This window comes from Gymnogyps californianus, chromosome 29, assembly GCF_018139145.2.
Source record: "Gymnogyps californianus isolate 813 chromosome 29, ASM1813914v2, whole genome shotgun sequence".
NCBI classification, from domain to species: domain Eukaryota; kingdom Metazoa; phylum Chordata; class Aves; order Accipitriformes; family Cathartidae; genus Gymnogyps; species Gymnogyps californianus.
Window position 1 is genome coordinate 2,750,944 of NC_059499.1, and position 27,290 is coordinate 2,778,233.

General features: G+C 59.4%; 4 protein-coding genes across 7 annotated transcripts in view; all 4 read right to left on the reverse strand.

The window, feature by feature from the left end:
- Positions 1 to 3,493, reverse strand: part of PI4KB (phosphatidylinositol 4-kinase beta) — a 28,165-nt gene extending 24,672 nt beyond the window's left edge. For 2 of the 3 annotated variants that reach the window (XM_050912339.1, XM_050912337.1), the window contains exons 1-2: positions 3,434 to 3,493; positions 2,916 to 3,031 (exon numbers count right to left, since the gene is read on the reverse strand). The gene's annotated coding sequence lies outside the window, so the exon portion shown is untranslated. Of the gene's footprint in view, positions 1 to 2,915; positions 3,035 to 3,433 lie in introns of all 3 variants that reach the window. The other variant, XM_050912338.1, reaches the window with a different exon arrangement.
- Positions 3,494 to 4,090: 597 nt separating this feature from the next.
- On the reverse strand, positions 4,091 to 9,527 carry RFX5 (regulatory factor X5). Its single transcript, XM_050912330.1, has 10 exons — positions 9,501 to 9,527; positions 8,412 to 8,542; positions 7,717 to 7,750; positions 7,199 to 7,281; positions 6,916 to 7,041; positions 6,566 to 6,682; positions 6,088 to 6,169; positions 5,604 to 5,805; positions 5,290 to 5,387; positions 4,091 to 5,165 (listed from the first exon to the last, which is right to left on the reverse strand). The coding sequence occupies exons 2-10, from the start codon at positions 8,528 to 8,530 to the stop codon at positions 4,182 to 4,184; spliced, it is 1,845 nt and encodes a 614-aa protein (XP_050768287.1). The 5' UTR covers positions 8,531 to 8,542; positions 9,501 to 9,527; the 3' UTR covers positions 4,091 to 4,181.
- A 1,005-nt stretch (positions 9,528 to 10,532) lies between these two features.
- On the reverse strand, positions 10,533 to 18,513 carry LOC127026809 (methanethiol oxidase-like). Its single transcript, XM_050912106.1, has 12 exons — positions 18,498 to 18,513; positions 16,994 to 17,047; positions 14,865 to 14,977; positions 14,340 to 14,525; positions 13,587 to 13,707; positions 13,194 to 13,376; positions 12,435 to 12,613; positions 11,738 to 11,816; positions 11,515 to 11,636; positions 11,306 to 11,398; positions 10,993 to 11,111; positions 10,533 to 10,817 (listed from the first exon to the last, which is right to left on the reverse strand). The coding sequence occupies exons 2-12, from the start codon at positions 16,998 to 17,000 to the stop codon at positions 10,655 to 10,657; spliced, it is 1,365 nt and encodes a 454-aa protein (XP_050768063.1). The 5' UTR covers positions 17,001 to 17,047; positions 18,498 to 18,513; the 3' UTR covers positions 10,533 to 10,654.
- Positions 18,514 to 21,582: 3,069 nt separating this feature from the next.
- LOC127026808 (methanethiol oxidase-like) lies at positions 21,583 to 27,175 on the reverse strand. Of its 2 annotated transcripts, XM_050912104.1 has the most exons (10): positions 27,067 to 27,175; positions 25,738 to 25,923; positions 25,136 to 25,256; positions 24,863 to 25,045; positions 24,365 to 24,547; positions 23,855 to 23,929; positions 23,435 to 23,556; positions 23,242 to 23,334; positions 22,877 to 22,995; positions 21,583 to 22,260 (listed from the first exon to the last, which is right to left on the reverse strand). In XM_050912104.1, exons 2-10 carry the CDS (start codon positions 25,903 to 25,905, stop codon positions 22,098 to 22,100), a joined length of 1,227 nt encoding a protein of 408 aa, XP_050768061.1. In that variant the 5' UTR covers positions 25,906 to 25,923; positions 27,067 to 27,175; the 3' UTR covers positions 21,583 to 22,097. The 2 variants fall into 2 exon arrangements, with proteins under 2 accessions (XP_050768061.1, XP_050768060.1); XM_050912103.1 differs by lacking the exon at positions 27,067 to 27,175 and having other exon boundaries at positions 23,855 to 23,933; positions 24,369 to 24,547; positions 25,738 to 26,667.
- Positions 27,176 to 27,290: the final 115 nt, after the last annotated feature.

A 27,290-nucleotide genomic window follows, 5' to 3' on the forward strand; every position in this document is an offset into this window, starting at 1 on the left:
AAACAGAATGACTCAATGCAACTTGTTAGGCGATAGCTTAGAGGTCGGGGAAACTGAGGCACAAAGGGACCGTGAATAACTCAGCTTGCATGGGCGAGATGGGCAGCGTGCTGCGAGCGCCATTGAAGTGAGGACAAATAATTCTTCCTTGGGGATGCTGCGCCCTCTTCCAAGTCCAAAATCCCCTTCCAAGACAGACTCTGCACCGACACGGATGGGCTCCCACCCGTTTTTCACACTTGGCTGAAGCAGATTCAACCTCTGCACAGCACACAGAACACTCGCTCTGCTTCAAAAAAAAAATAAACCCCAGGTTCCAGACATCCCCCAAGGACAAACTCTGCCCGTAAACCTCCCCTGCTGCACAAGGGCACTGCCGGGGGACTTTTCTCCCACGGAGCACCACCGCTTCTGTCTCGAAGGATGCACACCATGGAGCAAATAGCAGAGAGAAAGCAAAAAAGGTGAATTTTCAGGGAAGAGGGCAACGGGAGGCCCTGAGCCAGAGACTGAGCGATCGCTGGCACCACAGACAGACAGGCCTCGGGATAGAGCAGGCTTTGAGAGCCTTCACTTGGGAAACAGAACAAGTGCAGGGCAAGTGCAGCTCCTCTCAGCTGAATCGGTGCCTCAAACCAGTATGTCAAAGCCCCGACACACCGGACCAGCAGTTTTCTTAACAAAACAGCAGTTATGAGCAATGCTCTGCTGGACGAAACATCATCAGCTAAAGCAACCGCTGCGAGCGGCCTGAGCTCGCTCACACCTTAGCTCCGCACTGCACGGCTCCTAAAACCCAAGCCGGTCCCCAGCCCAGCGGCGGGGCTCACCGGCTCAGTGACAGCACGGCACCGCTCGGCTCCTCCGGCAGGATGGGACGCAGGAGCGCTCCGCTCCGGCTGCGCCAAGATGCGGAAGGACTCCGCATCCCGGTGCCGAGTTGTATTTGGCCAAGCCTGTGCGTCCGAAACAGCAATAACCCTGGGGCTCGCACAGGCGGAACAATGACTCGCCCCTAAATTTGGAATAAAATAAAAGCCACGCTGCAAGAAACGCAGCAGGAGAATGACAAAGTACACATCATGTTAAAGAATGGCTCCCGACGCTCCTCGGCCTCTTGGCTCCTTAAGGGAGATGCCACTAACTCCCTACTCCGAATGTCCATCCACGTCAAACTATTTATAATTTGTCTCTGTGGCATCTTTCCTAGGAAGTCGTTCCGCCTCCCCCACTGCGGAGCAATGGTCCCCGCGCTGCAGAGGGGATGGAGGCGCAGGGAAGAGGGAAAGCCGCAGCCTACCAGCCCCAGAACCGCACCGCCAGCGCTTCCTTCATTCCTTCCTCCTCCACAAATGACACAGCCCCATGGGAAGGAGTTAAATCCAGTGATTTACTTACAAATTAACTTCCCCATTTAAAAAATAATAATCGTGAGAGCACTAAAATCTCTCTCACCTCTGAGAGACGCTGACAAGTGCCCCAGCCCTTTGGAAAAGGTTTCTTTTGCTGCAACAGGCGTTGATTCAGCGAGGAAACCCTTCGCAAATCCACTCCACGCATACCACAGCGACGGCTCATCTGACACATTACTCACACAAACACATCCAACCTTTTGTCCTCTTCCCTCACACCTCTCCGCCCCTGACGAGCATTAATTACCATCCCTGAGCGAGTGAGGACAAACCCTTCCATCCCAGCAACCTGTTTCCGAGCACACCAAACCCTTAAGCAAGCCGTGCTGGCACAGCCACCATGGGAAGTTTCCTCCTCCCAGTGATCACAAGGTACTTTGCGCCCGAACGTTCCCACACTCGTTTATATATGTAAATTCACTATTTCAAGTTGCTGTTGTTACCCACAGTCATGTCTGAGTCTTTCTCTAAAGCGTGACTTGAAGTAAGCTGTCTACATGTGGCAGAAAATGGAAGGAGGAAAGGCAGGAGCCCACATCCCCGGCTTGGACTCCAAGAGCAGCTCTTCTGCTGCTGAGCCAAGCACAGACCCCGACCTGCGTGATGACAAATCGCCTGTGACTTAAGGAGCACACGACCGCGGCACAGACCGAAATCCCATTCAGATTTCCAAGCAAGAAGTCAGAGACTATTATCTCCGCCGAGCAGAGACTGAGCCCCAGTCCTGGGGCTGACTCTGCACGAGCAGATCCCTCGGCATTCACACGAGTCGAGGGCGGCCTCTGACACGGCCGCCGGTTTGCACAGAGAGTGAGGAAGTCCCCAAGGGGAGTTAAAAAACCTCAGAGGCGCTGAAAAGCCTCTGCTCTTCCAGCCAGCGCTGAGAGCAGGACGGCAGCAGCGCCAGGCGAAAGAGCTGGAAACCAGCATTTCCACCCAGATCTGCACCCAGTTACTTCCCCAGGCTGCTTCTCCAAGTTTCACCACGAGTTAAAGAGAAGTAGGGGATATAGCAACGGGAGTGATTAAATATTATTGTTATTTATCACGCCTAAAGTTACTATCAACTTGAAGCAGAAGTTTCAGGGGGAAAAAAGCATCGAGGGATTGCTAACCCACGGCAAACACGCGTATCGTGAAGAACCGCCGCTCAGCAGCCCACCAACCCAGCGCGTTACATAATATCTCCGGTCTTTAAGTAGATATTTTAGGCAATTACAAAGCGCGAGGGGCACCAGATGGCTCCGGGGGGGTTGGGAAAGCCTAGTCAGAAACGACACTCTAACGGCACGGAGAGAATCGGCTGAAAAAACCCCTCCGAACGGGTCCTTGCGACACTTATCCAGCCGGCCTACGCCACCAGCCCAGCTGCATCCCTGAGGGGGCCAGCACCGAAGCCAGAGAGGTTGGTGTCGTCCCCGCCGGCGCAGCGGGATTTCGGGAAGGCGGCTGGCAGAGGTTATCGCCTGCGTCCCCTGGAAGGATAAGGATAAGCAGCGGTACCTGGTGCAATCCCATCCCGCACGGCCGCATCTCCGGTCTGGGGTGCCGACGCACGGGGCAGCGTAGGCGGCTCATCCTGGGCAGCGGCTCCGCGGGGCTCCGGGGACGATCGGCTGCTGCTGGGGGAGGGAGGGGGAAGGAAAAAAAAAAAAAAGAGAAGATGATTTTCCTGCGCGACGAGGCGCTCTCGGCCCGCAAAGCCCCGGCCGCCAGTGCTGGCGAGCCCGGGGGAGGCGGCGGAGGCCCCGGCCAGCCCCGCTCTGCCCCCGCGCAGCCCCAGGGGCCCGGGCCGGGAGGAGGCGGCGGCTCCCCGGTAAGGGGCGCGGGGCCGGGGCCGGCGACTGACCTCCCCGAGCGGCCTGAGAGACACCCCTTCCTCCCTCCCTCCCCGGGGTGATGGTGCCGCCGCGGCCCGGGCCGGGGGGACAGGGTGGGGACCGCGAGGGGCCCGGGGAAGGCCGCGGGGGGCCCACTGCCTCCCGGCGCGGGGCTCCCGGTACCGGCGGGGCGGCGCTCACCTGCGCGGGGCCGGGGCCGGGGCCGGGGCCGGAACGGGAACGGGCCGGAGCGGCGGGGGCAGGCGCAGGCCCCGGCGGCCCGGGCTGCCCGCGGCGCCGCCTGACGGGGCTGAGGGGGCGGGCGGGCCTGGCCGCCCGCGAGCGCCCCCTGCCGGCCCGGCGGCACCCGCGCGGCGAGGGGGCGGGGCATGAGCGGAGGGGGCGTGGCCGCGGGGCGGGGCGGGAGCCCGTGGGTTCCGCGGCGGCGGGGTTGGCCAAAACCAGCTTTTTTTCGTTGAAAATCGCCTCTGCCGCCACAGCCGGCCCCGGGGGCGGCGCAGGCCGGGAGCGGAGATCCCCGCGCCGGGCCCGCCGCTGCCTGCACCCCCGGAAGGGAAACTGAGGCACGGCTCCGCGCCCGCCTGACACCCCCCGGGCCTGTGTCCACGTCCACGCGTGCCCCCGCCCCACGGCCCCCCCCCCCGCTGGAGCGCGCAACACCCACCCCGGCTGCTCGATACCACCCGCGGCTTCACCAGGCCAGGGCTAGGCCGACCCCGCGGGGAGGGGTGTCCCCCCCACGCAGGGTCCCACGCCCCCCCCCCACACCCACGCGGGGTGGCGGACCCCCAGCGCCGCCCCCGACCCACCGCGGGCCACAGACAGGACAGACGGATGGACAGAGTGCTTGGTTTTTAATGGCGGGGCGCAGGGCAGGGCGTGGGGGGCACCCACGCCTGACAGGGTCCCAGCGGGGCAGCGGGGGCCCCTAAGTCCCAGGGTGGGCGCAGAGCCCTGCCCGCCCCGGGGAGCCCCCCCGGGAGGCGGGGGCGCGGGGGGACGCGGCAGCAGCGGGACCGGTCCCTGCCTGCGTCTGTCCGTCGCGGTGTGTGGTGGGGGGGGCTCCCCCATCCCGGGGGGCACAGGAGCCCCCGGCAGCCCCGGCGTCACCCATGGGGGACCCGGCCTCGCCCAGGCTCCGCTGCATCGCCTCCTCCTCGGGTGCCAGCTCGCGGCCATCGGCGACCTTGGCACCGGTCCTGCCGTCCTGGATGACGCTGACCTGGGCGGGCAGGGAGCCCCCGGCCGGGCTGTCCCCGAGGGGGCTGGTGGCACTGCCACCGCCGGGAGAGCCACCGCCATCGGCACCCGCAGCCGTCCCACGGCGAAGCTCCGCCGTCTCCCCTGGGGATCCCGCGCCCCCTTCCTCCGGCCTCTTCCGCGGCCGCCCGCGTCTCCGCTTCTGCGGGGCGGCGTCGCCGGCCGGTTCCGGGGTACGCTTGGTGGCCTTGGGGCGCTGCGAGTCCTGGGGGCCGGGACCCTCGCCGCTCCCCGCGCTCCGGGGGTTGGCGGGGCTCTCGGCCGCGGGGACGCCCACGCCGGGGAGCAGCACGTTGAGGACGGGGACGGCGGCTTGCTGGCTCAGCAGCCCCGCCGGCCCGTTGGCCCCCGGGGCCAGCCCCAGGGGCAGGGAGGGGGAGGCTGTGCCCACCGGCAGCGGCAGGGCCACCTTGACGGTGCCCCCCAGGGGGGCGGCCGTGATTTTGGGCGCCAGGACGGGAGGGGAGGAGCGGACGGCGGCGGCACCGGGCACCGTCAGTCGCTCCCCCGGCGGGATGCGGGGCAGGAGCAGGGGCAGGCGGGCGACCAGGGCATTCACCTGGGGGCTGCTGGCCACCTTGGGGGGCTCCGGGGGTGGCTTCTTATCCGGCCGGGGTGGGACAGGGGGCTTGGGGCCGCTCTCCTTCTTGATCTGTGGGCAGAGAGAGGTGCTGGCAGGGGGGACGTCGCGGTGGAGCCGGGCTGCTTCCCCAAGCGTGCCCCCTGAGGCTGACTGGGGGACCCGGGGGTCCTGGCTCCCCACCACGGGGTCTGACCTGCCCCTGGCTCCTGTCACCGCTCTCGGAGGCATCCAGGCCGTTCTTCTTCGCCGTCGCCAGGGTCCGACTCTCGCGGTGGATCTTCTCTGTGCTCTCTGTGGGTGCACAGAAGGTGACGAAGGTGGGACATCCCCCTGGGCCCCTCGGCAGCTCAGCCAGGGGCCAGGGTTGCCAGCAGCTCGGCCACACCACGGGCAGCTGGAAGGGGCACCGTGTCCCAGGGGACCCCGTCTCCCAAACCCTCTGTGCCCCTCGGGGGTCCAAGTGAGCCCAACGGGGGGTGAGCGGGGCCAGGGCTCCATCCCACCCACCTGAGACCACCATGGCCATGACCAGGTCGGCGTGGGCCGAGCGGGAGCTGATGATGTGCTGCTGGATGAGGAACTGGGCCACCTCCACGATGTTGTTGAAGGAGCGCTTGAGGATCTTCTCGGCCCAGTCGCAGGTCAGGGCGCAGGCCGCCTCCATCACCTCGCTGTTGTAGGACTGCACCAGGTCCGTCAGCTCCGACTGCTGCCAGCGGGACAAGCCGTGAGCCCCCATGGCACGGGACGGGACGGGACGCCCCGGATGCGAACAGGGCCTGATCCTGACACCCCGGCAGGTCACAAGCCTGCGCAGGCAGGCAGGTCCTCGTCCACCCTTGGGGAGGCTCACGGGACAGAGCAGAACCCACTCCCAGAGAGGGCATCCCCTCACCCCCCACCTTCGTTAGATCTAACGAGCAAGGAGGTTCATTACCCCGCCAAAAGAACGCTGGCGAAACCGAAGCCGTGGAGGCAGTGGAGGACTTACGGTCTCCGTCACTTTGAGGTCCAGACTGGGCAGGGGCGGCAGGCTGACCACCGTCTTCCTCCGGATCCCGCTGTAGCAGTACGTTTGGCAGGGTTAAGGTCTTTCGCTGTCACACGAACGCAGCCGCGACAGGTCACAGCTCGAAGGGCTGTGGCTGCGGGGCTCACGACGGGCTTGCCCTGGAGGTGTGACGGCAGCCAGGCTGCCCCCTTCTCGGCGTGCTCCCTGCCCACCATGAGCCACCCCCAGGCTGCCCCGAGTGTACGGCAAGGACAGGGCAACGCCAAGTCCCTCTCAGACAACCAAGCTGAACCTTCAGGAGCCAAAAAACCAGGAACCGCACCCTCTCAGAAGCTACAAAATACCGCCTCGTGCACAGACTTATAAATGGGAAAAGCTGGAGAAGCAGCAGCTGTTGCCACCAGTCCGAGCAGCTCCCCGGGCTTCCCTGGCCAGCCGGGCGCACTTGGAAGGATATTTCGACTGTCCTCGGCCTCCCAGCCGTCGGGCTTTGATGTTTGGGAAGATCTCCCGGATGATCTTGCCAAAATTGGCGGTGCTCAGAGGGCGACAGCAGAGGTTATCGCAGTATCGCCTGCCGGGGAGAGCTGCGGGTTAAAGCCGTCGAACCCTTCTCGCTGCCCTCCGGACGCACCAGCTTCTCCCCGCTGACGTGGCTCGATTCAGGAACCCAAGGCTGGCCCAGGCCATTCCCAATCAATCCCAGGCACTCGCTGCCCTCCGAACCGACCTCCCTGCCGGGCTTCGCTGCACAAGCCCAGCCCCGGGGAGAGACGGTCCTCACGCCAGGCCGGCCCCTGCGCTCACTTGTAGGCATCGTAGACGTCCTGCTTGGGCAGGCAGGTGTCCGTGTGCTCCTCCAGGTGATTCCGGATCCAGTTGCACGCGTGCATGTACTCGGCCGTGCTCAGCGAGCTCAGGTCCAGGCTACTGCTGCTCCCATGGGAGCCCGAGACAAACATTTAATTAGCAGAGAAGCAGCAGAAGCGGGACAGGAGATGGCAGAGCCGTGGCAACCTCCCCCCAACCTCCTGTGATCTGTATCCCCCACCATCATCCTGACACGGCCCCGGCTCGCTCCGGCACCCACCTCTTCTCCCCCAGGCTTGGTCCGGATGGCAGCTGGAGGTAGAGGTAGAGCTTGTCGTTGTCTGAAAACTTCTGGACATCTTGCTACGGTCAAAGGGTCCACAGGGAGGGGGAGAACGGACCAGAGACAAAGAAAGGTTAAGGATCCAGCATAAGGAACAGCCGATGCAGGCGGCGCTCTCGCTGCCCTCTTAAGGGCAGTAACTGCTGGGCACTGAAACCAGCGCAGCTCTGTCAGCCGGAACACAGCCTGCGCGCGAGGGAACCGGGGACACAAAGTCGCAGGAACTGCCCCTCGAGGGGGCTGGAAAGGGCTGTCCCACGCAGGGCTGGGGGAGCGGGTGCCACCCCATGGGCCGGGCGATCAGGGGTTTCTCGGGGCTAACCCCCGCAGCCAGATCCTGACCCGACGGGAAACGGGATCAGGCAAAACCCAGGGTTCAGTTCCGCTAGGAGAGGAGAGAGGTGGAGACGTGTCATTCCCTCACCCTCAGCACAACGTGCCGCAGAGGCACTCACCAGGATGGAGTCGACTTTGTTCTGCACGGATTTGCTGTGCGGGACAGAGACAAAAGGCGTTAGCGCAGAGCAGGATGACACCGCAGCACCCGGGCATTCCTCAACCCGCCCAGCTCTCTGCCGCAGCCGCTGCCCGGGGCTCCCGAGGACAGCACTGTCCCCGGGCCCTTCCAGTCCCCACACAGGCACCCCGGCGTGAGCGGCAATGCCAAGACGGGGACACTGGAGCACCAAGAGCTGAAGGCTGCCTGCACCCATGGGTCAGCGCAGCCCGTTCTCGCCACGCTCTGGGTTTCCCTGCGCACCCACAACCCCGCTCTAGAGCTGCGTGCTCTACCCTAACCCCAGGGAGAGCAGAGCAGGCATCAAACCACATCCCATGGGGTCGCAGCAGACCAGTCTGCGCTACTGCGAAGACCTGAACTGATTCTGCACCCAAAACGGGCAGCAAGCTGCCGGCAGCGCAGCGCGGGGCTGCGCTCTGTGCATAGCACCTAGCACAGGACCAAGCAGGGCACGCCTGAGGCCACGCCGCTCTGCAGCGCCAGCGCCAACGTTGCAAGGCACTGCAACGCTTATCCCTTCGGTCCCTGGGGCTGCAAATTAATCAGCCTTATTAAATTAACCCACATTGGGTAACGCTCAGATTAACTGGAAGAGCTGCCCGGGGAAAAGCGAGCGAGCGCTGCCCTTACGAGATGGTGCTCTTCAGCTCCTGCAGCAGCGTGCTCGACTCGGTCGTGCTGCCCCGGGAGCTGCTGGGTGACAAACTTCCCTTTTTGGTGGCTCGGGCACTCAGCTCTTCGTCAGCCATGACATTTGGTTCCTGTTGGGAGGTGAAAACCAAAAATTCAACTAAAAAAAAGGGAAGAAAAACCCTTCAGAGTTGTTAAGCTCCCACTGGGCGCCCGCAGGGCTGACCTCCGGCCACCTGCCCCCAGGCTGGGCTCGGGGAGGGAGGCAGGGCAGAGCGGGGCGGCCGTGGGGCTCGGCGCAGCCCGAACCTCGCCCGCCCTCAGGCCCCGTCCATCCTGGTCCGAAGACATGCCCCAGCTCTGCAGGCTGAGCTCCATCAGCTGGACACGAGCCACCGACGGACGCAGATATGGCCCCAGCGGTCCCAGGAGGGGCGTCTCCAGCAGCAGAGACTACGACCGGCTCCGGGTACCCCGTTCCTGGCAGGGGACAGGGGTGCTGGGGGGCACCGGAGAGCGGCCCTGGCCCAGCATGCCCAGGAGGGGACCAGAAGGGCAGGTCCCCGCAGGCCTGGTGTGCCCCAGGCTGGGGATGCTGAGGGGGACGATGACAGTCCTATGGGTCCTGGGGCATGGATGCAAGTCCCCAGGGGCATGGGGACAGAACTGGGATGATGGCAGCAGGAGGGCAGAGGTACCCAGGGACGGGGACACCATCAGGGCAGGTCCCCAGGGGCATGGGGACAGAACTGGGATGATGGCAGCAGGAGGGCAGAGGTGCCCAGGGATGGGGACACCGTCAGGGCAGGTCCCCAGGGGCATGGGGACAGGGACACCAGGAGGGCAGCGGTCCCCAGGGACGGGGACACCATCAGGGCAGGTCCCTGGGGGACGGGGGTGCCAGGGGCTCCGTGACAGCGCAGCCCCGCCGGTGCCGGCTGCCGGGGAGGGGACGGGGGACAGGGACAGCCGCGTCCCGGGCCGGGGAGCACCGGGCCAGGCCCGGCGGGGCTGGAGTCGCACCGGGCCGGACCGCCCCCCTCCCGCCCCGCAGCCCGGCAGGCCTGAGGCGCCCCGACCCGCACCCACCTGCGGGCGGCTACAGCCGGGGCGCGGCCCGCCTCATGCCGGGCCGGTTCGGTCCGGTTCGGTTCGGTCCGGTCCACGTGCCGCTGCCCCGCGCGCAACAGGAACCGAAAGTGCTGCGCCCCAGCGGGACGCGCCCGCGGGCCCCGCCGGCCGCTTTTTTCTGATTGGCTGCGGCGCCGCCGGTCCGCCCGGATACTGCGGTCTCCTTTAATGCGATTGGCTGCTCTGGCTTTCCTACCCGGATACAAGCGGGGTCGGGCTCCTGAGTGGCCGCGCGCGAGCTGAAGTCTGCCTAGTAACAGGCTTCTGATTGGTGGGGCGGGAGGAGGAAGCACGAGTGTCAACGAGCCAGTGCGCGTGCAGTGCGTGTGCGTGCAACGTGTGCGCGTGCAACGGGTGTAGAGCGCGCGTTCGGCGTGCACGCAGGGTGTGCGTGCGCAGTGCGCGTGCAGTATGTGTGCATGCATGCGGCGTATGGGCATGCAGTGTGCACAGTGCGTGTGCACGTGCGGCGTGTTGTGCATGTGTGCACCAAGTGCGCGTGCGCCCAGTGTGTGTGCAGTGTGTTTAGGCGGTGCAGTGGCTGTCCGTGCAGTACATGCACAGTGTGCGTGCAAGCGCGCATGGCATGTGCGTGCAGGCAGTATGGGCGGGTATGCAATATGTGCGTGCGCGCAATATGCGCGTGCGCTGTGTGCACGTGCTGGGCACTGTGCATGCAGTGTACGTGTGCAACGTGTGCATGCAGTGTGTGTGCAGCCCGTGTTTACGCGGGCTGTGTCCGTGCAAGCCAGAGGCTCCCGCTCCCAGCGTCTAAACCAGGTTTGCTTTTTCGGGAGAAAACGCTCTCGGGGCTGAGCCTGGTGGCACAGGGGTGTGTTAGGAAAATCCCGGCCGTTAAGGAGAGGTTCGCGGTGTCGTGTCCCTGGTTTGGTCACACGTTTGTTTTCTGGCTCCTGAAAACAGTTTAAAAACAAGATTCGAGGCGAGGAGAGCTGCTGCTGCTGCTGCAGAGGACAACCACCTCTCGGTTTTATTTAAAGAAGCGCGGGATGCACGGGTCACGGGTGGTTTGCTGAGTGTACGAAACTCCCGAAGCCCTCGTGCACTGGGATTTTGGGGTGCAGAGAGGCTTTGGGGGCAGCAGACGGTGGCTAAACCCAAATATCGGAGGTGCAGTCCCCGCCGGGGTAGCGGATCTCGTGCGCCAGGCAGGGCCCGTCGGGCTCCTTCCCAAAATCCACCAGGAAGCTCTCGTTGACCGTCAGGCCGCCCTGCTCCGTGTCCACGTCCAGCTGCAGCATGACGGAGCCGTCCCTGCGGAGGGGGAAGAGCAGGGAGGCTGGGGGGAGCCGGAGGGCCCCGCCGCCCCGTGCAGGGGACCGGCCCCTGCCTCCAGGGAGCTGCCGACATTCGGTCCCCGAGCTGCGGGGTCCGCGCCTCCCGCCTGACGAGCTCGTACAATCACCCTCGTTTATCAAAGTTTTCTTACTTGACGAGGTCAGGGTAGAACTGCCTGTCCCAGGCGCTGTAGAGGGACGTGGTGACGTACAGCCTCTTCCCGTCCAAGCTGAGCTGGATCATCTGGGGTCCCCCCGGCACCCTTTTCCCCTGGGAGCAGGCGGAGGAGCAGACGTGCTGCCAGAGGGTGCCGGACCGGGGGACGCCTTCCGCCTCCCCCAGACCGGCGGTGCGGGCTGCCATGTCCATCCCGTGGGATGCGGTGGAGCAGAACCGCAAGGACCCGCTCCCCAGCCTTGCCACCGCTGCCCAGGCTGGGATTTTGGGGAGATGGCCGAGCTCACCTTGATGAAGAACGGGTCTGGCTGGCTCTGCAGCTCTTCATCCCTGCACACGGTCACGGGTCCTCCCTTGGCGATGCTGCCACCCACGAAGACCTGCAAGAGACCAAAGGTCTAGGTGGCCAAGGCAGCGAGGAGGGGCTGATCCCAGCTGTCCCCCAGGGATGGAGGAAAAGCATCGGGATGTGACCGGGAGCCTGCTGCTGCCTCACCTGCCCCACCAGCTTGGGCTTGCGGGTGTTGGAGATATCATACTGGCGGATGTCCCCGTGCAGCCAGTTGCTGAAGTACAGGAACCTGTCGTCCAGCGAGATGAGGATGTCGGTGATGAAGCCTTGGGGAGGGTACGACAGAGTTGCAGGAGCAGGCGGCAGCACCGGCAGTGCCCGGGGAAGCCAGGGAACGCCTCGGCACCCAGCCCGGGCATGCACTGACCTGGCATGTCCGGGAGGAGCCATCCCTCCACCTTCTTGCTGGGGACTTGGATCACCTTCTCGGCCGCCCAGTCTCCTTGCTGCAGGAGGTGCGGGACAGAGCACAGCCCCGGGGGGCTCAGCGTGCGCGGCAGAGGCAGGATAAGACCCGATGCTGGGGCAGATGCTGCGTGCACGCGTCTACCACCTCTAGTCTCTAGGGCTGTAGCTCAGCTACTTTGCCAGCCAGCTCTGGCTCTGCAGAGCCATGGGGAGGATGGGCTCTGGGACCTGAGGAAGGGCTTTGGGGGCCAAAAACTTGTCTTATTTTCCGGCTAAATGAGCTGGTTTGGTGAAAGATGTTCTCTCTCCTCACCCAGTTCATCATTGTGCACAACAGACACCAAGAAGAATACTGCTCGGGCTGTTGTAAATCCACAACAAAGGTATAAATAAATCTCCTCTAAATTAAATCATTTCAGCCTAAAACGCTGCCAGTCAGGACAAGTCCTCTGGTGAGACTGCCCCAAGCCAGCTCATGTTCTGGGTGCAGAGAGGCGGCTGCACAGCACGGGGAGGCGGTGTGTGCGTCGGCGGGGACCGGAGTTGGGCTGGGAGGTGGGTGGGGGATGCGGGAAGCGGGATGCTGCGCAGAGTCGTGCGGCTGGGTCGCCCAAGGGGCAGCACCCCTTTTCCACTAACCCCGGGGGAGCGCGTACCTTGGTCTTGTAGAAGCGGTGGATGGCGCTGCTGATGGTGCAGCCCACGTAGCCCTCGGCGGCGTCGGGGTTGTGGAGGAAGCGGATCTCCAGCGGTGCCGCGTCCTCGCCCACGTCGATGGCCTGGACGTAGGTGTGAGCGGTCCAGTCCCACACGTTGAGGCGGCGTCCGTAGCGCCCTGGGAGGGGAGGGCAGAGGGGGGGTCAGAGGGGGTGCTGCGAGGCGCAGGTTCTCAAGCAAGATGTGCTACGGGTTCGGGTGAGTCCTCAGCCCCTTTAGCTCCCTGCAGAGATGACCCCCTGGTCTCTGCACCAGCGGGCGCCGGTTGCTTTGGACCCTCGCAAAAGCCATGGGAAGGTGCCCAGCATCCAAGGGGGACCACCTCGCTAGGACGGGGCTGGGAAGGGCAGTGTAACCCTGGGGGGGAGCTGGGCTGAGACGGGGCTTCATCCCTACGGCCGAAATCCAGCCCCACGTACACCTCAACAGCAGCATTCACCGACTGCCTTGGGTTCACCTTCTGGTGCCTGCAGCTAAAGTGTGTTCACAGTAAATGGGCTGGGCTTGCCTTTTTTACATCCATGGGATCTCTAGGAATTGGTGTGAAATTCATTTTGCAAGCCAACTGTCCTGGACAGTTTTATCTACACCCATTAGATGCCAGCTCTCCCTAGCAACAGAAGAGGGTTGAAATTTGGCCTTCGTGCAGTCCTGGTCAGCATCTCTCTCCTGGAGTACTTAAACAACTGTTCTCTCACCTTTCTTCAGATCATTTGGGTCAAATCCATATCCCAGGCATTTTGGGATTCCCCATTCAGTGCTGATCAGGACGTTGTGGCGTGGCTGGTACCAGAAGTCATAACCCATTGGGGGGATCTTGTCCCCTTTCTCCCAGTTCCCCTTGATCTCGAAGGTCTCTCCATCCAGCAGAATAAAGCCGCCTGATGCAAAACCAGAAACACATTGGTAGTGAGGAAATCATCCCGATTAACAGTTTATGTGTTATAAAACAAGCAGCGACAGACAGATCAACCCGTTGCAGACCAGGCTGCTGAACGGGCTGGGAGTCCTGGACAAAGCTTCCAGGACAGCTCTGGATGTGGGGACTGTTCCTCCTGTCCCAGCACCCTCTCCCTGGGGGACTAGGGTACCTTTCCCGCTGCCGGCCGGGTCTCCCAGGGTGCTGATCATGATTTCACCGCTGCCCAGGCAGTGGGAGGTGTGGGGGTAGCCCAGGTTGCACTTCCAGAAGACATCCTCTGAGTTGACAACCTGCCGGGAGTTCACAGGTACCGTCACGTCCTCTGTGCCGGGCTGTCCCAGGCGAGAAGGGTATTCGCTGCTGCGCTGAACGCAGGTTCACAAGCCTGGTGTTACGCCGTGGCGCGGCCAGACAGCTCCTGCCTGACCTCAAGATGGGACTTGCCGTGCAGCCAGAGGGGCTGGACACGTGAGCTGGGGCAGAGCGTGCACGGTCTTGCGTCCCCAGGCATGCTGGCACACGGGGCGGCTGCTGCGTTCACCCCGAGAAGCTGGCTGCCGGCCACCAGCGTGGCCCTCGCACACCCAGGCTTGGGGCAAACTGCACACAGATGCCCGGGGCTCCTTCGGAGACACATGTCGCATGCGAGACAGGGACTGTAAACCTGACAGGCAGTGCTGTGCCTGGCACCCCGCATGCCCTGGTCCCCTCCTGCACGGAGCTAGATGGAGAGCTCAGTATTGGCACATCAGCAGGAGAATAACCACCTTCCACAGCCTTCCCGTACCGTCATCCAGACATCAGGGCCCTGCAAAGCTCTCAGATGTACCCCAAAGCCTCTTTGCCGAGCTGTCACCACAGCCAGAAGCCACGATCCCAGTCCTTTAGCCTTTAACGTGTATCAGCACCACCTCCCAGGTACCTTGAAAAGCCTGGGAGCTCGCAGGTCCGTTCCCACGTCCACCACGTAGATGCGGGAGGAGATGAAGCTGGGGAGGATCAGGCGGTTCCGCTTCTTGGAGGCGTCCCCGAAGCAGCTGCTGCAGGCGTTCCACCCCGAGTGGTGCAGCTCGTCCCCCAGGTTGGGCATGGGCAGGCGGTGGATCACCTGCAAGGTCCCAGCCCTGCTTACACTGGTCTTTCCTCTGCCAAGCGCAGCAGGATCGCAGACCGGGGAGCTCAGTGCATCGTGGACGCCGCCACAGGGTCAGGATGCCTCAGGCAAGCCTCACCCTGCAGAGGGGAGCGACGGTGCACAGGGGATCCTAAGGATGGGGCGTGAAGCGGATTTTACGTGCATTTCGTAAGCACAGGGAGGCTCGGAGTCTTGGGGAGGACTGGACAGGCATCAGCCTTCGGCACTGAGTCGGCAGCTTTGGGGAGCACGAAGGACAAGCACTGAGCTGTTTCCCAGGCCAGTTTAGTACCGAGATAAAGCGTTTTGTACCTGGCAATAGTGCGGAGATTTGGGGTTGACATCCACAGTGGCCAGAAAGTCGGGTTTCTTCCTCCCAGTGTTCCTGTAGATGCAGGGCACATAAACAATCTCCTCCCGGGGACCTTTCAAGACAGAAACATTGCATGAGCGTCAGCAGAAGCCACCTTTGACAGAATAAAAACCTTGCAGGAGTCTCTGGTCAGCCTAGATCTCCCTCCCGGGGAGCCGGTGTGTTCCCCCATATGTACGGGGCAGTTGGATCTCCATCTCGCTGCCGTACCAGAGGCACTAGGCTGGGCTCTGTTTGGAGGGGGCTGCCCTGCGGGGGTTTGGGTTTATTCAGATCCTTTGCCCTGGGAAGGGACCTCTGGACCTCAGAGTCCCTAAGGAATTCCACAGCTTTGGGATCACCCCATGCCTGCGAGGACATGCCAGCCCTTCCCCAATCCTATCAGTCACACGAATCAAACCACATTGTGTTGCATTTCCATCACATCTACATAGGAGAAGCCTTAAAACCACAGGAGAAGTGCTTGCCAGACTGAACGCAAAGGCAGAAAGCCCCTGCAAGCCCCTGTGCAGTCCCATAGTCCTACTGAGAGGTGAAAATCTGCCGTGACGCGGTGGTGCCCGAGTTCCCTGCCTGCAGGGCATCCCGCTGGGAAAGGGAGAAGGGCTCTGCCCCAGGGACGTCCTCGCAGCGACAGGTCTGCCACGCTCCCTGCTCCCCAAACAGGAGCTGCTGCCCTGGTGAACACACTGCTCCCGATAGCAAGCGTGATCAGCTTTGCTGGGAAACGGCTTTGCTCCGGGACCTGAGCACTGCCCAGCCCTCAAGCAAGGGCATTCAGACCCCGCAGAGTCTCCTTATCGCTGCGGAGGTGGTACTCGCTCTCAGTTGTGTCAGGATAAAGTACTGCCAAAGCGAGGGCTAGTGGGGAAGAACTGGTTTAGGAAATGCTGAGGAAGAGAGCGCGGTAGGAAACAGAGACCGAGAGGTGTTTTGGGACCTTTGGATTTGATCCAAAACAGGCAATAGCTGGCTTTGCAGCATGGTGCCTTTATAAACCTTTATACAGCGGTGTCTGTGTCGGTCTTGGGTTTGAGAGCAGCGGCCAAACGCCGAGGGATCCCATCCCTGCAGCTGCAGTGGCACCAACAGCCAGGGCATGGGACGCAGGCACAGAACTCGTACACCTCCCGAGGTAGCCAAAGGACACCGAGGAGCGTCTCACCACCTGCTCGGGAGCCCGACCTGCCAGATGTCTGCATGGAAGAGCTTTTTGTGTGCCAGAGTTACTTGGCACCACTGAAGCAACCAGACAGTTCCCAAGGGAACTTGCCAGAGCAGCAGAGTCAATGGGATTTGTGCTATTTGCTATTAATTTAAATCACTGTCCAGCCCTGCCAACGCGCGCGGATGTTTTAAAGACTCATCTCTTCATTGTTGTTTTCTTGGTTCAAAGACGTTTCAGGGATAGGAATCACAGATCATGAGCAAGCTCCAGAGCTCTCTAAGGTTTCGAGGACGTGTTTGCTAAGCCCTAGAGAAGAGGATTAAGGGAGGGATAGCTGGAGATGATGCATTCATCAGTCTCTTCACATCAGAGCACCAGTGTTTCGGCAATGCAGCAAGATGGATTCTCAGGCAAAGCGTCCAGACACGTAAGGAAGCAGCCTGTGAGGCTGGGTTTTATACAAGGTTTTGTCATGTTGCGCTCCCAGCCATCAGGAGCCGAGTGCAATGAAAAATCAGGATGGTCCCCTCTCCCTCCCCGGGTTTAGCTCCGGTGGTGGTGTCGTGGGGCTATAGCAATACAATTGCCTCTGAGAAACTTAAAAATCCTGTTTGGTTTTGCACAAGGAAGCCACAGGTGACTTTGCTGAAGGCTATGACCCATCCCAAGCCATCATGAAACCTAAAAAGGTTTGTTCTGACACCAAGCTGTCATTATGCAATTGACGTTTGGCCTCAGGACAGGCCAGAAGCAAAACCATCGCTTCCCTAACGCTTGCTGGGAGCCTCCTCGGAGAATGGAGTTAATTGATAACGCCCTCTTGAAAGCATTGTTTTATTCTTCACCTAAATCACAGACAGCGCAGGGCTCTTCCCTGCCTGCCCTGGATTTCAGACTTGCCTTTCATCGCATCCAGAGGTGAGGCGAAGCCAGGACCACACGCTCCACACTTTTCTGCATTGAGAAAAACAGAAACAAACAGAAATTAGACAACAGCGAGTTCTTATAATCCCCTTTTTACGAAGGAACCGCTCGCTGGAGTGGCTGCGCACGCTCCCGCTTTATGGCAATGTCCAAGGTGAACCAGGATGCCCACGTGCATCCAAATGACCCCCAGAAAGGTTTGGGGCTCCCGGCAGCCAAAACGGCCAGTGATATATTTCTACTGCAGACAGGTACAAGGCTCAGAGCTGCCTTTCTCCGCTTTGCCTCCCATCATGTCCCTGTGGCGGAGAGGAAGGGTTGCTCAACACATGTAGGGGCAATGCCAGGCTCGCATGGCCTCAAGGAGACACCGAAAGCTCTGCGGTTCTTTGAGGAGGAGGACGAGGAGGAGGAGGAGGGGAGGCAGTGAGGAAGAAAGGCAGTATGGCCGGGCTGCTGCACCAGGGGCAGAAGGAGGGGAGAGGATTCTTCTGGGAGCTGAGCGGGGAGAGAGAATCCCCTCGCTGCAGGGTGAGGAGGGGGATAAGCCGAGCCCCAGGCTCTGCTCTGCGGCTCCTCCTGACCCTCTTTGGGATGGCTGCACTTTGCTGTGCCTTGGTTCGGGGACATTAATGCAAAGCTTTCGCATAGAAAGCCCTGTTTCCACCCAAGACGTTCAGTGCTCGAGGCATCAGCCTCCTCGCCAGCCCCTAGCATCATCCTGGGAGTTCCCATCACGCTGCTGCGGGTCTCCGGGGCACTTTGAACCCTGCCAGCCTTGTTCTCCAAAAGACTTTAAAACTGCTGAGAAAATTGTCCGTAATGCAGTTGAACAAGAGCTTGTTAGGAAACAACCACCACCACCAAAAGGACCCCTTCTCCCCATTTACGACAGCAAGCCTGAGGAGAGGAAGGAAAGCCCCCAGCTAAAGTGTACAACTTGGCTTTGCTGCGTCAGCTTCTTTGTTTTTATCCTTATTTATTTTATCACTTGTGTCCCTGCTCCTCCAGGGAAACGCTCCTACCTGAAGCACTGAGAAACCGCCCCTCCAGCTTGCTTCTCCCTTCTCCTTATATTACTCCTGCAAAAACAGCCACATCAAAGCCAGACTTTGCACTGAGGACTCCCTGCCATGGTGTATCTGACTATAGCAAGCGCAGCCTGTACAAGTTGCAGTTGAATAAATGAGAGAATAGTTAGAAGGCTTTTAATCATCAGTCTACCTAAATGTTTCCTGGCACTTTTAGTAGCTCGAGAAAAGAAACCCTTTCCTGGCCAGAGAAAACACCACGTTCATCCCCACGTTTCTTTTTACTTTATGCTTTCTGGGTGTCGGAGTAACAAAACCACGAGACCCAGCTCCAAACGAGTTTAGGAGGACTCTGGAGCACAGCCCATGGCCAGAAGGCAGCAGGCCACCAACAGTCCCAAGCCTTCTCCTCTTGAGAGCAAGCTGCAGCCAACGGAGAGATCTCTTACCTGTGCTGGAGGCTGGGTTGGATCTCGCCTGCTGATGAGCAGCGGAAGGAGGCGATGCCGCCTGCATTCTGCCTGCTAGGAGCAAGTCAAGAGAGAAGATGCAGCTCCACGGGGGTTCAAATATATAGGGAGCAGGATGGGGAGAAGGAGGGTTTGGAAAAAGGATGCCAAGGGGAGGATCCACACACCTCGGGGTGTGGGAGGTACCGGGCAGCCTTTAGCGTCTTACAGCACTGGAAACGTGCAGGGAAGCTCTTTCAGTGCTCCCAGAACCTCCTCCCCTCCCACAGGGGTAGGGGATGGGGCTGCTTCTGCACTGCATAGTGCGCACATGCTTGCACACTGGAAAAACAAGGGCTTTGAGCCATGAAGGGAAAGCAGGCTGCTCCTCTCCTCCGATTCCCTGCTAGAAGCAGTGTCTCGAGTTTCCCCATGGGGCTGACACAGTGCCCCTGGTGAGGGACGGGCAAGCACTGCATTCACAACCACAGAAATAATTTTATGAGGTTGCAGATGTTAATCACAACTGAAAATGAAAAGTGAGGACTGGCCTTCTTTTAATTGCAGGATGAGCGTTTACTGTGGGATATTAATTTGCTGGCTGGGAGGAGGGCAGAAGCAATGTAACAGTTTTCCCCATGACACATCTGACTTAGTCAGAGTGTCTGCTACTGCTTCTGGCTGCAAAGTTGGGCGTCAGCTGGCTTGGCTTGTAAGGGCTGTGCAGTGGATGCTCGGCCTTCACAGGCACATCTTCGCTGGCAGGTTGCTGCCTTGTCCTCTCCAGTAGACTCTGAAGCCAGCAAGCTCAAACAGCCAATCACTCTGCCATCAGAGGCTCTCAGCCCATTGCACCTGAAGATTGCCAGAAAAAGACCGATGGCCTTGGCTCAGTCTCTCCCACACTCACCCGCTTGGGCTCGTCTGCTTGTACTTGGTGCTCAGCACCACGCTGTGGAGCACACTGCAGATCCACACTGCGGCGGCCAGCACATCCCCCTGTGTCCCGCCTTGCCTCTGACCAAGGAAAGCTTCTCCAGGAGGCCCCAGGGCTTAAATGCAAAGGACAAGGCACGTATAAGCAGCAGCCCAGCTTCATCTGGACCTCACATGCACCTTCCAGTCATCCTCCATAGAAATGTCCCTGCTGTAGTTCAGCGAGATTGCCCTAAGGGGGTTATTTCCCTTAGGGAAGAGGGGTGATGCCAGCGGTGTCTGTCCTCACGGACAGCTGCTGGAAGCTGCGAAGGACTTGACGGGTGCTGGCACCAGGGAGAAGCATATCTTCCAAATAACCGCTAGAGGGAACAGGCAGAGCACCCAACGTCAGCCACCCCAATTCACCGCCTCCCCAGATAGGGCGCATTCACACCGCTGCAGACCCACCGCATTCCACATTCCTCAGGATAACTCATGCACGAGGGTGAGCAAAGGCCCACGCTCCCTGAAGCACGGAAATCACGACCCAAAGACCTGGGAACAGGCCTTGGAGGGGATGAAAGACTCAGCTCGTATCAGCAGAAGTATGTCCACATCCACCCGGCTGGGGCAGAGCGTGGCCTGATGGTGGAACGAGGAGCTGGGTCACCTCTGCAGCGCTGCCTCTTGATCTTCGCGGCTCAGCTGCAGCTCAAAGCCCGGGCTGAGCCCTCGCCTTGCTGTGCGACCACCTGCAAGCCAGAGAGGGTGGTCAGTCGATAGCGTGAGGGACAGCAGACTCTCCGATCAACCCCGTGAACACGGCCATGCGGCAAGGGAGTTCTGCCCTGCGTTAATGTGGATGGTGCCTGGCCCCATCACAAGGAGGGGCTTCCAGGGTGGATTCGGCTCCGCTACCTCCAGCCGTCTGGCCCACACGCTGGCACAGGGATGTCTGCTGGCCAGGCTCTCCCTCCAGCCAGTGGAGAGGAGGCGGCACCTCTCCTGAGATCCGCGCTTTGCAGGGCCCGAAGGTAGGTGAGGTAAGGCTCGTTCCAAAGCCACCTCAGCAGCAGGGACGTCCCCTGAGAAGGCCCTCAAACAAGGCAGCTCTGGAGGATCACAACGGGCTGTCACACTCAAGCGATCGTGATGCTGAAGAGCAGCACCCCAGGGTGCACAAGAGAGCTGTAGCAGTATGTTTGCCCATGAGAAGCGTGAAGGAAGTAAATGAAGTTGTAGTCTTCCAAGGTAAATACACAGAAGGCTAAAACGTCGAAGGATCCTTTTTATATCCTAATATTTGCAACCTCCAAACTAATTATGGTTTTGGCTGCCAGTTGTACCCTTGTGAAGACGCTCACGGCAAATGGGACTAACGGGAAGATGTGTGGGCGTGCAGCAGGGTTTTGGAAGCCTGTGGTTGCTGTCCTGTGTAGCAAACAGGCTTACACTGTGTGACTGGGATTTGACATCCTACGCAGCACACGATAAACAGCAGGGCGATCTACAACTCCAATAACTACACCTGGCTTTTGTGAAAAACTCAGAGTGAAGGAGGACGGTCTATTGAGAATTTTGAAGGGACTAAGGTCATTTTGCCAACATCATATAAAGTGCATGCAGAGTACGTCGGGTGAAAACCTTAACTTTACTCTGCCGCAGCTGTGTTAAGACTACGCTGTCCATGTGAACTGATCAAGCTGAAACCAACATTCTCTCCAGCAGCAAGCCAGCCCCTGAACAAACACAAGGGACTGCACTGGAGTATCTACTAAATGTGTTCTTTCAGTCCTTCACGTATCTTAAAGTAAGCCCTACTAAAAGCAAATGGCTGGTTTGGGTGATGACAACACTACATTGCTTTGACAAGGTACGTTTGTTTGGGGCAGAAAAAGAACAAATGGTTGCCAAGTTTCCCTAAAAAACACGTGCCTGCCAGAACGCACAAAAAAAAAGAACAAGCACAGACAACTTCTACCAGAAACTTCCAGGAAGACTAACAGGCACTCTTGCACAATCAGTGTCCTGTCTTAGGGATTCTCAAAACCTTGATCTTATCACTAACCACTACTGGCATGTTTTCCCCTGAAATAAATTTGAAAGGCTTCAACGAAATAAGACACGTGAAGATGCAGCTGATGCGATGAACCATTTTATTCGTGTTTAATGTAGAACACAAGAGCAAACCAGTGTCAGGCAACAGGCACCTCTTTCCAAAATAAAGCACTTGATACTCCTTCAGCCGTAATGCATACCGACCCAAGCACGTGAGAAGCGAGCCAAGAGGGCGCCCGTGCCAGGGGAAGACTATCCAGGAACGAGCTGGCTGAAGAACAGCAACTCAGACGAACTGGGCGCTTCCCTTTCTGCCGAAAGGCACTGCGTGCACTGCACACCTCTATAGATGAGCACTTGCCCTGGGCTCTGCTCTGTGAATCAAGGGGTGCCTGGCCTGACTGCTCAGACACACAGTCCGGCAAGATGAGTCCCATGCCGTGTGTCGTCGTTCACTGGTCTGCCTGAACCAAACCCTCGCAACAAGGCAGAGCTTCCGTAGCCCACGTTAGCAGAAATCTAGACTCCAGCAATGAATGGGGACCCCCAAACCCAATTACCCTACGCTCCTTCTTAATGGCTGCACTACAGGAGAGAGAGAGAAGGGAGTCTTTCACGTGGCGCCTAGGCCAAGATATCAGAGGTGGAATCTCCAGAAGGGAAGTGGATCTCATGGGCAAGGCAAGGCCCATTGGGTTCCTTTCCAAAATCCACCAGGAAGTTCTTGTTCACCGTCAGGCCTCCCTTCTCCGTGTCCACATCAATCTGCAGCATGACAGAGCCTTCCCTGCGAGGGGACAAGAGCGCCGCTATTACAGACAAGCCAGCCACGGTCCTGTTCAAGAGCTCCTGCCCTTCACCCTCCTGTTCCGTGTCGAGGAAGAGCAGCCCTTCTCCTTAACATCTTGTCTTCTACAGGGAGAAGGGAGCGGAGGCTCAGTTTCAACTTCCCTGAATTCTCAATGGACGTGAGCAAACCGCTAGGCATGATGTGACAGGCAGGCTGGAGCTTGCCTTTGCGCTGCACATCATCGTCTGCTTTGCTAAATCAAACATCTCTGGTGGATACACCGGGAGATGCTGTAGCAGAGACGCGGCCCGACTCTCAGAGATCCGCAGGTGGATTCACTCCACCTCTCAGCCCGAAACCCTTACGCTCTCCCAAGCAAAGCCCTGGCACTGCAGCCCCGCACAGGCAGCAGCTGCACCTGGCCCAGTCAGAGAAGTCTGTGAGTCAACTGCGTGTGAAATTCAACATGGGGAGGCTGCGGGGATGACGTTAGGAAAATCTCTCCCCCTGCAATCACAGACGCGTCCTCGTAGCCCCCCTGATGAGGCGCCTTTCCCGTTTCGAACACAGAGGCCGTGCCAAAGAGGGCCCCTGCCTCCCAAGCGTTTCTTACTTGACCATGTTTGGGTAGAACTGCTTGTCCCATGTGCTGTAGAAGGAGTTGGTGACGTACAGCCTCCTGCCATCCATGCTGAGCTGCATTTTACTAGGGCCGCCGTACACTCTCTTGCACTGAAGGCACAACAGACAGCGGCGATGTTACTGGCTTCTTTCCTTGAGCAGCCAGGCACAAGCAGGAGCAGGGGGGCAGAGCAGAGCTGAGCGGCTGCCTCCCCTCCCGACACAGGCGAGCTACCAGACGCTGCACACACACGGGCCCCTCGGTGCAGACCTACCCCAGAAACCCTGGGCAGAGAATTAGCAGAGCAGAGCCAAAGTCCAAAGGGCACCAGAGGGCAGAGAGGCCACCAAACTCACCTTGACCACCAAGGGCTCCGGCTGGCACTTCAGCTCTTCGTCTCTGCACACCGTCACGGGTCCACCTCTGAGGATACTGCCTCCCACAAAGACCTGTAAGCGAGGCAGTGGGAGACGTGTTGCCTTGTCCTCCGGCCACCACCAGGTCCTGCTAAGGAACCCAAGAGGGCAAGCCCTTCTGCTCCTGCCTTACCTGTCCCACCAGCCTGGGCTTGCAGGTTTTGGAGAGCTCGTATTGGCGGATGTCTCCGTGCAGCCAGTTGCTGACATACAGGTACCTGTCATCCATTGAGATGATGAGGTCGACTGTCAAGGCTAGGGCACAGAAACAAAGAGCTCCAGAGAAGGCAGCATCAACAGAAAGCGTGCCTCGCGTCGAGCCCCAGCTCGCACCTCTCCCTGCCGTTCTGCACGTCGTGCCTCTCGCACAGCAGACCTGCCCAAGCGCACAGGCTCCAGCTGGGGCCGCAGTGTCTTCCTGGGGGTGTGCGCAGCCCCTCCGCCCCCCCGCCAAGCCTTCTGTCCTCTTTACGCAGCAAGGCTTTGGGGCTCGGCGAGCGGGCTTTGCCAGGCTGCACAACACAACGCGCCGGGAGGGAAAAGGCACACGAACCTGGCATCTTGGGCATAATCCATCCCATCACGTCCTTGGCCGGTATCCGAATCACCTCCTCTACTGCCCACCTGTCTCTCTGCACAAGAAACACAGGCACCGCACCATGAGCGTTCCTGGCCGCTCAGGCAAGCGCGCTCCCCTGCGCTCCCACACTTGCCCAGCTAGGCAAAGCTGCCTGAGGAGGGCTACCACTGCGCCCAGCTACTACGAGCAGGCACAAGTGAGGACAGCATCGTCCGAAACCAACAGCAAGGCTGGGCTTCATCGCTCAAGTTAATCCCCGAGAAGTTCATCCCAGCTGGTCGCGATGGGCTGCCTTTACACTCAGGGGAAGAACAGACTCCTCTCAGTCTGGCACACACGTCCAAAGCAGGGTCTGGATACTGCCCTCTCCACACGCCTCCTTCTTTCTCTCTGCTACCCTCAATCTCTCCCGTGCGCTCTCTCCTCTCTCCATCCCCTTGTAGCTCACCACGGCCGGGTCTCCCCTGGCTGCTGGCAGAACACTTGCCTCGCACTTGTAGAAGCGGTAGACGACGCCACTCAGGGCACAGCTGACGTATCCCTCGGCAGCATCGGGGTCGTGGAGGAATTTAACACTCAGGGGCAGAGAGTCCTCCCCCAGGTCAAAGCACTGGGTGAGGGTGCGGCAGGACAAGTTCCACACGTTCAGGCGGCGCCCAAAGACCCCTGAGGAAAAGGAAAACCAAGTCAGAAGAGGGGGGGCTACCCCGGGACTCTAATCCCTCCCCAAGATGCTCACAGACAGGGACAGCCATGGCAGTGGCTGGCCAGAATCAGCAGAGAAACTGCCGTGATTTAGGGAGCAGCAGCAGAAGACAGGGACCAGCCTCTCTTAAGGACAGACGCTGCACGTCCTGAAGCAGTGCCTGTCAAATGGGCCGTTCGGCGAGAAATCTGCCTGTCCCCTCTCTCTGACGGCATCGACACCTTCCCACCGCCTCGGTGAGTTCTGGCTCAGCACCTGCATCCGAATTCCCTCACCTTTCTTCAAGTCGTCGAGGTTAAATCCACGTCCCGCACGTTTTAGGACTGCTCCGGCAGAGCTGACCAGAACATTGTGGCGTGGCTGGTACGAGAAGTCCTTTCCAGTCGGGGGGGCCTCACACTCGTTTTCCCAGTTCCCCTTCAGCTCAAAGGTTTCTCCATCCAGCACAATAAATCCACCTGTGATCCAAAAATGGGACGCATGACAAATCACATACTCCATTTCCAAACCAGTCACTTTGTTCATGGAGTCATGACAGGGCAAAGTACCTTTCCCGTTGCCAGCTGGATCTCCCATGTTGGCAATCAGGATATCACCGTCAGGCAGGCTGCGAGGCACGCTGAGGTATCCCTTGTCGCAATTCCAGAAGACATCCACTGGCTCAATCATCTGAAAAAAGTTGACACACACACACACACACTTCAGCCTCTGACTGCTCAGCTCATTTCACACTCCCTGGCAGAGCCTTTGGCCACCAGAGACTTCTGAAAATCTCTGACGCTTGCAGGACCTTTCTTTCCAAGAACTCCCACTTGCGAGGGCCTGCTCCTCCTTCGAGAGGAGCACAGAAGCCTCTGAGCTCCTCTCTACACAGACGAGAATGCAGCAACACCTAACTCACAACAGCTTGTCTGTCCGTGGCGCGACTTCTGGGTGTTAGACTCTCTCTGAATGCAACAGGCACACAGAAAGGAACGCAATGCTGACCGGAGCTTCCTTGGTCTGAAAAGGAGAGAGCTGAGACCCAGCTCTCTCAAATCAGAGCGGAAGAGAAGATGAAGAGAGAACCCTTCTTCCCTCTATATTATTCAAGAAGCACCCGTTCCCAACTCCTTCCCAGAAACTTGTCTTTGAATCACCTCAGGCATACCTTACACAGCTTGGGAGCGCGGCACTGTGAACCCACATCCACCACGTAAATGCGGGAAGAAATCAGACAGGGAAGAACCAGCTTGCTCCTTTTCGTCGAGACATTGCCGAAGCAGGTGCAGCCATTGCTCCAGCCCGAGGCATGCAGCTCGTCTTTGAGGTTGGGCATGGGCAGGCGGTGGATCACCTAGGCAGTCAAGGGAGAGTTAGGCTTCGCAAAGGGAGGCAGGGAGAAACGGGGACCCTGATGTTGGCAGATACTTCTGTCTTGGTAGCCTCCACTTGGCTGTAGCTGGCACTGCCTCTAGAGACTCGGGGAGGAGAACACTGCTCCTTACACCGGCCGCTGCTCTCACAGGTAGGGTACTGTGTGCAGCTGAGAAATGTGGAGGTTCCTTCAAGAATTCCTCACCCCACGCCACTCAGGTTCAGAAAATCATGTATATGAAGACATTATTGTCACCATCGTGACAAAACTGGCGCATTGCTCTGTGAGCTCCTCCCAAGAATGGAGTCCAAAACGTGTTAAAATCTTTCAGAAGCCTACACTGGCTTTAAAGTGCATTTTCTTCTAAGCTCTTGTGGTAACGGCCTAATCAGGTCATATATACACCCTTGATGCAGGTAATCTGTCTCTGCAGCCTTCAGAGACAGGTGAAGGCCCATTTCCCATTTAGGATGGCAGCAGACAGGTTGGTACCGTGCATAACAGAACACCTCTGACCTTGCAGCACAACAGAAACATGCTGAACTCTGCAGAAGCGCTGGACACCCCAAGCCACCCGGCTCGCTAGAGACCATTTTCCATGCTGAGCAGCCACGGACAGGGTGATTCAGAGCATGTGCTCCAAAGCGCACTAGCAGCACCGCGACGCTCTGGAAGTGAGTTGGGAAGTGAGTCAGAGCCGCCTTGTCCCCAGGACACAGAGACGGAGATGATTCACCCAGGGCCAGGCCTACAGAGGAGAGCGGAAGAGAGCAGGAAGGTGAGATTCCTAGCAGACAACATCCCTAGCTCGCACATAACACCAGTGGAGAAGCAAGAAGCAGACCTGTCATGACAAAACTCACAAGGGGCTTCCCAGACGGGTCTTGGCAGGACATGACAGGCAGCAGGGCACAAGAGTCAAGCCAGGGTGGATGAGACAGAAAGACGCAGGCAGACAAGAAGGTGCAAGGCATACACAGACAGCCGGCATGACAGAGCGGCTATCAAGCGATCCCATTTTCCCCAGCAAAAGAGTAAATGTCCTGAATCCGGAGGCACTGTGAAGCACAGAGCCGGCAGCTAGTCACCAGCCCAATAAAAAACCAGTGGAGACACAGGTACCTGGCAATAACACGGAGATCTGGGGTCGAGATCAATGGTGGCCAGGAAGTCAGGTTGGTCGATGCACGTTTCCCTGTAGGTACAGGTCACGTAGGCAACCTCCTCTCTAGGAGCTGGGCATATAGAAAGCTTGTGTTAAACCATGCCATGAACCAGCCAGAAAGGAAAAGAGAACAACAAACGTGGATCTCCATCTAGTTACAGTTGCCTCCCGCTGGGGGAAG